We start from the raw sequence: 9860 nt of genomic DNA, 5'->3' as shown, positions 1-9860 counted from the left end.
TTTTTTTGCCCTTTTTTCCTTATTTCAATGAAAGCGTAAAGGTTAGACGAGCGTTAGCACGCTCGTCCTATTGAACTCGATTCTATTTAAGGGAAATGTGGCGGGAGTAAGCGTGTGTATGTCGGCACGTAGTAGTAGTAGCTACGTATGTATGTATGTATGTACATACTACTGGCAATCGAAGAAGGCCGAGCAACAGAGGCCGCGTCGAGGCCGAGACCTTGACGTTTAGGAAAATTGCGAGGATTTAGGCCTCGCACGTTGGTCGCGCACGCATTCCAAGGTCGATAGGATAGGCCGCAGGCTGTACTTGTCAGCGAGTCGTCGCCTCCCAATTCGGATGAACCTTCGAACTTTCACGCACACCTCTGACCTATTTCAGTTTTACCCCTCCCCGATATCGTTGAATGATCAACCTTTAGTTCTTTCACGAGCAGCAAACTCACGCTCCTACGTCCATAGTTTAGTTTTGCAGTAACTGTACCGTGTGATATAGGTGTCTGTGACACACTACATGTGCATCGCACGAGATTTTTCATATTTCAGTAGGCGACTTTGACACGACTTTTTACGATGAATTAACCAGCCTATTCCCTCGCATCACGTACGTAAACGATAATTTACAAAGTATTTGTAATATTTTATTTCTCAAAGAAAGAAGAGTTCTCTGTTTTTGATTTGATTTGTGATCGTATCGTTATCGCGTTAAAAGAAGGAAACAGAAAACAGAAGAGAGAGAGAGAGAGAGAGAGAGAGAGAGAGAAAAAGACGACAGCGATATACGTATGTAAGTGGAGGTTAACCACAGAGAACTACAAGTTGAGTGATACTTGAGTGAAGAATCCAACGTTTCTAGGACCCACTCTTCTCCTAGTCTCCTCTCACCATTCGTTTCAATTCCATCCTCCATTTCGCGAGATAATTCCATCTTTAATCCACTGTACGATCATTGTATTTTAATTGGAATTCACGCGTCGATTGAAATTCAAACGAGATGTTTGAATTTCGACGTTGTACTCTCCTGCGGGATAGAATTGTGACAATGACGGTGGTCCCGTCCAGTGTACGTAATTGGAATGTACCGCCATAGTTTAGCGCTCTCTCCGATGTAAAGATATTTACAATATAATATAGACATGGTTTAGCATGACTAAAAACTAAATCGAAAACGCACGTTTGCTGTTTGTCGAAAGAAGAAAGAGCCTCGAAACGATACGATACGATAGGATACGATAAAATTTGATTAACAAAAAGAACTATACGTACCTGGAAATGAATTTACACTGTGCGTAAAATCTTTATGATTCTAATCCCTACGAGTTTAAAAACCCGATTAAATTAGTAAGATATATGACAACCTTTTTCTCAGTTTCATTATGTTTGTTCATCCAATTTAAGAAAGTTCAATGGATGATCAATGACTGCTGTCGCAATGATAAGATGATGCTACCAGCTTCGTCATGATAATCATAATATTACATAGGTATATTCGTTGCCTTGCCAGTCAGCTTGCGATTGAGCTGTCGGATCTGCGCAAACTTTCATCGTAAATGTGACAAAATAAAAAGCGGGAATGGATTTCTAGCATTGGAATCTCATAATGGACAGGAGAATCGTTCTTTTTTGGCAAACGCAAGTATGGTTCTGAGAAAACCAGAAAGCTAAAGAAAGCTAATCGGAAAGTCGATAAAATTTTATGGAATATATATACTCGATGGTTTTGGATCGGAAATTGTGCGAAACTTTTGTCGTGGTAGACCATTTTCATGGACAAATATACGTTGTCATTTGGAGTATATGTATGTAACGTAACACGTTATATGAATGCATGCATACGACACAAGGTTTTCAGATATTTTTTAAAATTATCCCAATTTTATATGTACTTACATATACTATGCACATGCACATACATACATACATACATACATACATACATACATACATACATACATACATACATACATACATACATACATACATACATATATATATATATATATATTTTACGATCAAGTCTAATACGATTATAATAATACGAATAGTGGAAGGAGGCGTTAGACTGAAAAAAAAAAAATTCACAAAGGTGCCAACGTGATGAAAGCATATTCCATGATATGCAACTGCCAATCTAACTTTGGCTACGGTCATTTTCGATTCAGCTGTGTATTTCTAAGCTTAAAAAACCATCAAGCTTCAAATCTCGTGTTGAAAGTATAAAGAAATTCTTATTAATATGCACCCTTGTTCCTTGTCCCAACTCTTTATGGCCAAAGCATTTTCTTAAAATAAGTCGTTTTGTTTGCTGAGAATGAAAGCGAGATTGAAATGTGAAAATTGAAGAAAGAAAGAACGTCAGCAGGGTTGAATTCGCAAAACGAAACTGGACCTTGTGCGTCTTTTTTTCTGCTCTGCGCCCGGCCGGACGCGTTCGTTCGTCTTATTCTTAATAATGAAAAAAAAAAAAAAAAAAAAAGTCTTAGCTCTGGCCTACTTTTGCCGTAATCATTACCGTGCCTACGGCTCTCGCGTAACTTTTTCCCCAAGTAGCTTAGCTGCACCCTCGTTTCGCTGCTCTTTTATTGCCGACACTTTCGTCCATCCTTTTTTCATTTCGTTTTCGTTTCGTGCTTCTACAAGGTTTCGGTTTAATTGCCTGATCAAAGATTTCTCAATGGAATGCAAACATCGTCACCGAGTATTGTATAGAAATGTCACAGTTGTTTCGCCGATATCTCGCCGGGATTTGATTTTAAAGTAATTATCGTAGTTCCCAGTCTAATATCGAAAGCGCTACTACCTACTACCTTGGTAGCTTTTCATCTGAGATCGTGATTTTCTTACTATGATTTTTTTTTTTTTTTTTTTAATATTTTCTCTCCTTTGCGCAAGTAGGTTAGATTTAAATTTTCTGTTTGTTTCTGTTTCCTTTTTCTTTTCCTCCCCCTTCTTCCTTAAAAATTTCTTTCTGCATACATTTAAATTCTGAATTCTTCTTCCATTCATTCGTTCATTCATTCATTCATTCATTTGTTTGTTTTACATCTTTTGTCTTATATCTTTTTTGTAATAATAATAATTGAAATTATTGAGTCGTCAAATTCGAAGAAAATGTCAGGTTAAATTTAAATTTTGTTGCTCGTTTTTACTTTATTGGTGTGTCTGGTATATTTGGTAGTTGGTTAATTTATTCTGTGAATAGAGGAGAGTCATACTTCTGTGCTTTTTCGAGCATTCGCTTCGTCTCCTCTTCGCTTCCTCCTTCTCTGTCTGTTTCTGAAAAGTAGGGAAATCCAGTGAAATGTCGTTCATCGAAATGCATTTCTTCTCTCTTACCTGAATACACTCTCGTGGATAGAGTATTCTGATTGCCTGGAGAAGTTGCACATTCGAGCCTCGAATCCCACTATAAACGGAGCGTCTTTCAACGCTCTTTCAAATAACTCGCCAACTACGTACATAAATAAATAAATGAATAAAATCACGTCGCGTTAGAGCGACCTTTACACTTTCTCACATTACATTTAGATACACGTGTGTATTTAATTCTATTCGGAACAAAAATATGACACCTACATCTACATGTGATTTGAGTAAAAGATCAATTGAAATTAAAATTAAAATTAATATTAATTTGAAATTGTACTCTAGAAAATAGAGGATATATGTGCGTACGTGTGCATTATAATGACACGGCGTATCATGATTGTGGCAATGAATTAAAGAATAATAAAACAGCGATAAATTTCTCTGGAAGTTTCTCATTCGGTTGCATGTACGTAAAGTATAAGTAAATTATTTAATTTAAATTGTAATTCTATGGATTATTGTGTTTGCCAAGTTTGTCAAGTTTTCTTACCAGCTTGTACGTACATACGTGTATGTATGTAGGAATATCTTACTTGTTTCGTTAAAATCGTTGTTCGACACGTTAAGAGTCAAATTCTCAGACTTTGCGGAAGTCAATACTTCGGCAAGTGCAGTACCTCCAGCAGCCCCTATCCCGCAGGCACTCACGTCGAGAACTTGCAAACTTTTGCTTCTCAACAGATCTGAAACAAACAAACGGATCTGAAAAATGAATAGCTGGAACGCAATTTGGAATTGTTCCACGTGTTCCTTGCCCAAGATCTCCCATCATCTCAGAGAAGTTTTCCAAGAAATTAATAAAAACTGCTGAAACAAAAGATACGACATATGTAGCCGTATATGCATACATAGACGTATCAAATAAAAAGACAATTCCAATTATGATCATTATGATAATGATAGATGGCACTTGCGATTTCTTTCCAAATATCAAGTCGACGAATCCAACTCGATGTTACATTTTTTTTTTCGCCGAGTAAAACGTAAAGAAGAATAGCAGCAAGAATAGCTGCAGAATGTTGAATTTTTCGACGTGTTTCACGTGTAAATCGGTAAACAGCAGGTTGCCTGTCTATTCAGGCAACAGAGTCGGCAGAAGTCAAACGAATCAAATCCAGCGTAATTTCCGGGCGAAACACCTCCTCTGGATTGGAGATTAACGGGAGGAAAGTAGAGCTCGGTGTGTTTGTTCTACGAGATACGGTAGCCGGTAGCCTTCGATGGTTCATTCATCGATACGGTAGATAGTGTAAATGTTGACTCATAGGAGGATCGAGTTAACAATTTAACACATATTTTCCTCACTTACAGGCACACGTCTGAAACGCTCCGTTGTCTAACAAAGGATTTAACTTCAAATTCAGATGCTGCAGTATCGTGTGCTCGGTCTTTAAGAGCCCGTAAACTATACCAGCCACGCCTTCCGCCCCAATGTCGTTGTTGGCCAAATGCAGTATTTTTATCTTTTTCTGGCTGAGGAATTCAGCAACTGCCAGGGCTCCTTTGTCAGCCAGTTTGCAATGAGAAAAGTCCATCTCCTCGATCTAGATTGAGCAAGAATTTCGTATTAGAAACTTGTCTCATCGGCATCATTACGGAATGAATAAAATGGAATAAAATTGAATTAATATATGAAATTGCGGATTATTGCAAAATTAAAAGCTTAAAAAGATTGAGATGTCAAAAACAAAATATTGGGAAATTACAAATACCAACACTGTCGTTCTCCAGCATTCCTTGAAGAAGAGCCGCCACACGTGGCTGATCCAGATTACTCCTGGTTAAAGTAAACTTCTTCAATCGCGGGCAAGCTTTAATCCCACGGCCAAGACCAATGCAATCTTCCATGGAAATCCTTTATTTTTTATGTTTATATTCTTTATTTTCATTTACATAAGCGAGAAATGGTTAAAGGATATTCAATTAAAGCGAGCTGTGGCCCGCTTGAAAAGCAACTCACTCAAAGTCTCGCCACTCGAAACCATCGTTCATATAAACGAGCCCGAAATTAATACGAATCTCGGCAAGATTAGGGAACTGTGGCAGGATAAGCTCTAGCGGGATATGATGGACGGGTGCTTCCTCTACTAGACACGGATCTTCTTCGTTCAGAGATGTCTTGTGCTTCCTGCGAACAAATTTCCTGCAGATAGTTGCGTACGTGTGTGTGTACATCTTAGATATGCAATACATATGCACATGTAAGACGTACGGTGGCTTATGTTACGTAACAAATTCCAATTACACGGCAAGGAAGATTCGAATCTTTGGAAATGTGCTTTAACAGCTATACTCTTGCAAATACTCTTTGTGAATATTTGTATTTGTGTTTTTTTTTTTTTGTATCTTAAGGTAAAAGGATAAAATTTAAGTTGAAGGATCAAACTTAAAACATTTAAATTCAGATTTAGGATTAGTAAGCGTTTGATCCATGTGCGTATTTGTACTCGTACGTATTGTACATATGTAAAGAAAGATTTACTTGGTCGGTAGCAAAGAACGTAGTTCCAGGGTGTGCACATAATCGCGCACAAGTGTAATCATATTTTTACAATCTTCCTTTTGGGATTGAAAGAAAGTTGGCTCGAGGTTCTCCAAATATTCGCGAAGAGCACCCTCGCAGTAACGACGCCGCCAGGAATTGCCGTGTTTGGCGCAGTCGTTGTGTTGCCATCTAAAGTGATTCCAATTTTTAGAAAATAACGATATTTTTCTAGTTTTGAAGTTTCAGTTGCAGAAGTAAACCTCAAGTCAATTTCTGAAATGAAAATTTGACATGGAATTGGGCAAACAATTTATGAAAGACAGCCACAGGAAATAGATGGAAACGATGCTGGATACCATGTATATGTATATGTATATATATATATATATGTGTGTATATATATGTAGGTATATATATGTAACATACGTACAGTACTTGAGGCAGTATTATAAATTAAAACTACTCGTGGTTAGGCAAACTAAACGTTCCATTTCGTGAGATTGCTTCTCTCTGCGTTTCATGTCTTTGCGAGAATGCCAGTAAAATTTTCGACGATCTCTCTTTTAAACCATAAATATATATATATAACAACTGAAGAGGAGATCACTTGAAAAGTTTCATTTGAGCAACTTTTCAGCAATATTCCCGACAATAATTATAAATATCCATCCTGAATTTTTCCTATTCTCAAACCGTGAACGTGACGAACAATTGTTGAAAGATTTCACCTGGCTTTTGAGCAACGTTCCCAATAATATTCGTTCTCGATTTTTCTTATAGTCAACTCGAACGGCAGGTCGGTAGGCAGAATTTCCATCAGCATATTTCTATCCTCGCATGTCGGTAATTCCTCGAGTATCGGATTTTTCTTCCACACGGAGGCTATGACACGGAGAGCGAGGGTCTTTAAGCTCGGAACGCTCTCCTCGTCCCAGGAAACATCTTCCGGTCGAATAGTTCGATCGACCTCGTTCATTAACCGCCTCGTTTCTTCCGAGCATCTTCCAAAAAACGATATTAATTAAATTAAATATCTACGCATGTTCGTACATACCTTTTTTGTTCTCCGTGTGCAATTTTCGGTAAGAATATCTCTTTGAGTATTTGGATTTGCAAAAAAGAAACGAAACTAAACGAGCTAAAATAAAAGTCGCAGAAATCAACCAGGGAATTTGAGACTTGAGACGTTTGAGAGATGTTTGGGGTGTTTGGGGGAGAAATTAAGAGGGTTGTAATTATCTCAGGGAAGTCAGAAACTGCAGAAAGGGGAAATGATTGAAAAACATGAGAAAATTGAAGAATGGAAAAATCGTGACGTTGAAGAAAGAAAAAGAATTTGGAATTTGACGAGTAATTAAAAAGTTAGAACGTCGATGATTAAAAAATTGGAAAATTGATAGATCAGTAAATTAAAGGAAATTACGCGACTACGTTATATGCACATGTCGTAACTTTATACGTAATTTCAAGAAAATCTGGCAACTTTACCTGTAAGCTTCGAATACATTCTTGGGTATAGTGTACGGAATTTTCATTTTTGTTGCCTCTCTCGCGTATCCGATTCATAAATATGTAAATACGAGCATCCTCTCTGGCTCATTTCCTCCTCATTTCCTCCTTCGTCGTTTTACAACCTGCTTCAGGCGAAACGTACATATGTTTAATCGAAAGTTTCTATATTCAACGAATTAATTAATACGTATGTATTATTGTATAATAATAATAATAATAATAATAATAATAATACAGCACGTCTTTTTCCTTCCTTTCTTCCGTTTCCTTATTTCCTCCTTTCGTTTATCCTTCTTCTTACTTTATTTAATTGAACGGAAAATAAATAAATATTTTTCCGAAATAACAAAATAGCATTGTTCATCTTGATATGAATTATAATATGCAGGTACACGTATTTTCAGGAATGCCCCGAGGGCGTAGTACACGAAGATCTGTTTAAGGATATCTACGCGAAATTCTTCCCTCATGGCAGTAAGTTTTAATTATATTGTTTGTTAGTTGATTAAATTTGATGTTCAATGCTTGACTCTTGTAAATTGCAGATTCCAGTCTTTACGCTCATTACGTGTTTAAGGCCTTTGACGTCAACTGCAATGGCGCTATGAACTTTAGGGTAATTCCTATTCTTTTCTAACGTTTGCACATCCTCTGTCTTTTAACCGTCCATTGGTTAGTTTAACTTTTTAACATTTAACTTTCTTCTATCAGGTTCATTTTTCCAGTCTCTCAGTTTCCTGACATTCTAATTCTTCAACTCTCCGAGCTTTTTTTTATCTCAGTTTCTCAATTTCTCAAATTGTCCAAATTTTCTAACACAGGCATGCTACGTTAATCTTTTCCTTTTCCTGATATATATATATATATATATATATATATATATATATATATCCAATTCTCAGAGGAGAGGAAACGAAAGGAAGCGAAAGAAGGAAGGGAAAAAGAAAGAAAGAAAGAAAGAAAGAAAGAAGAAAGATTCGAAACGTATATAAAACGGACTTTTCCCCCTCAGGATCTGCTGGTCATTTTATCGACTCTGCTGCGAGGCAGCATCTACGAGAAACTACGGTGGATTTTCAAATTGTACGATATAAACGGTGATGGATGTATCACCAGGGGCGAGCTATGGGAAGTGGTGATTGCGGTGCACGAGCTTATGGGTCGGCGACATCACGCCGAGGAGGAAAGGAAAGCGAGGGAACAGTTGGATAGAGTGTTCAAGAAGTTCGACCTAAACCAGGATGGCATAATAACGATCGAGGAATTTATGGAGAGCTGTCTAAGGGTATCGATACGCTCGTATAATATAAACGCTTTGTGCTTCTTTCAATCACAACATATCGCTTTGTACTTTGTGAATTTACTCTGCTGTTACAACTTCTCTACCAAAGATATTCAATTTTGTCCTAAAATTGTCTTTTTTGTTGGAATGTTATGTACGATACATACCGTTTATAATTCGAAGTGAAGAGTATTTTAAGACGGATAGAATTTTTTAAATAATCTACGTCACATCGACCATGAACATCTTCCTTCCAGTTGGAATTCTAAAAGAAAAATTTATGCAATCTCGGACGAAAGAGATTCGCTTCGTCCGAGCGATCCCGATCAAAATTGAAAGTAGTATTGTATTTATAGAATTTAGACATTTCTTTAAATTTTAAATTTTGTTAAATCAAAAATTATCCTCGATAGATGTGAATTACAAGGTGCAACCAAAATTGACGCATTGGTTTGTCGCGTCCATTTTGCAACCACAATGTTAAAATCAATTGTTCTCCGATAATGATCACAATTCTGAAGGAAACATCGATTGGGGTATAATCTGTTCAGGATGACGTAACTACACGATCGTTGGCAAAATTCGATTACGCGTTTTGATCTCCGGAGAAGGAAGAGCCTCCGGTGATGACCACGACGACGCCACCGACGCCACCAACGCCACTCTCCACCACGACCACCTTCTCACAGTCTCAGTCGCCTTCGCCACCGCCGCCGTCCTACTCTCTGCTGCCACCTATTCCACCGCCTTTGCCTTCTCAACCACCTCCAGGTTACACCGTTCAAGATCAGGAGCTCTATATGCTTCTAGCGGCGCATTGGTGGAACCAACCGGAGGCTCCGCTCTTTTGCTAAAGGTAAACAAAAAAAAAAACCATCGTCTATCTTTTGAAATGAAATTTTAATGAAGTTGTTTCAGCTGAAAATTAATATGATGAACGAATATGAACGTGAATGTAAATTCTCTGCCATTCCGCAGTCAGTAATAAACAGTAATGTAACAGTAATGTAAAACAGAATTAGAAATAGGAAATAAAACTGTAGAAAAGTTAAAATTGGAATTAGAATATAACCGCAGGCAGAGAAAACAAAATTGCACAACGTGTAACGTAAAATGTACCTTCTTTCCAGACTAAGGTAAACCGTGATCTGCAACTTTCGCAGCGAGGGATTCCAACATATATAGGAAGGAGAAACGAAGAATATTTAAAAA

General features: G+C 37.4%; 2 protein-coding genes across 4 annotated transcripts in view; one reads left to right on the top strand and one right to left on the bottom strand.

Moving 5' to 3' along the window:
- The window catches only part of LOC122534037 (Kv channel-interacting protein 1), a 27177-nt gene extending 17340 nt beyond the window's left edge, over positions 1 to 9837 (top strand). For all 3 annotated transcript variants that reach the window (XM_043664305.1, XM_043664306.1, XM_043664308.1), the window contains 5 exons: positions 7771 to 7840; positions 7912 to 7982; positions 8379 to 8651; positions 9200 to 9504; positions 9779 to 9837. In XM_043664305.1, the coding sequence (XP_043520240.1) occupies positions 7771 to 7840; positions 7912 to 7982; positions 8379 to 8651; positions 9200 to 9247 (462 nt within the window). In that variant the 3' untranslated portion in view covers positions 9248 to 9504; positions 9779 to 9837. The remainder of the gene's footprint in view (positions 1 to 7770; positions 7841 to 7911; positions 7983 to 8378; positions 8652 to 9199; positions 9505 to 9778) is intronic.
- On the bottom strand, positions 3145 to 7111 carry LOC122534032 (dynein regulatory complex subunit 5-like). The gene is made up of 8 exons (XM_043664297.1): positions 6583 to 7111; positions 5852 to 6043; positions 5330 to 5497; positions 5086 to 5224; positions 4679 to 4913; positions 3903 to 4052; positions 3337 to 3451; positions 3145 to 3276 (listed from the first exon to the last, which is right to left on the bottom strand). The coding sequence occupies exons 1-8, from the start codon at positions 6828 to 6830 to the stop codon at positions 3210 to 3212; spliced, it is 1314 nt and encodes a 437-aa protein (XP_043520232.1). The 5' UTR covers positions 6831 to 7111; the 3' UTR covers positions 3145 to 3209.
- Positions 9838 to 9860: the final 23 nt, after the last annotated feature.

Source organism: Frieseomelitta varia, unplaced genomic scaffold (genome assembly GCF_011392965.1).
Source record: "Frieseomelitta varia isolate USP_RPSP 00005682 unplaced genomic scaffold, Fvar_1.2 scaffold_567, whole genome shotgun sequence".
NCBI classification, from domain to species: domain Eukaryota; kingdom Metazoa; phylum Arthropoda; class Insecta; order Hymenoptera; family Apidae; genus Frieseomelitta; species Frieseomelitta varia.
Note: the sequence above shows the minus strand (reverse complement) of the source record. Positions and strands in the feature narration are given on the sequence as shown.

Excerpts from the sequence above, each read along its gene's own strand:
- LOC122534032 (XM_043664297.1), bottom strand. The coding sequence starts at position 6,830 with ATGAACGAGGTCGATCGAACTATTCGACCGGAAGATGTTTCCTGGGAC. Across the intron at positions 5,225-5,329 it reads TTCGAGTGGCGAGACTTTGA|GATTTCCATGGAAGATTGCA; the intron begins GTGAGTTGCTTT and ends TAAAAAATAAAG. Across the intron at positions 3,452-3,902 it reads CAACGATTTTAACGAAACAA|TTGGCGAGTTATTTGAAAGA; the intron begins GTAAGATATTCC and ends TTATGTACGTAG.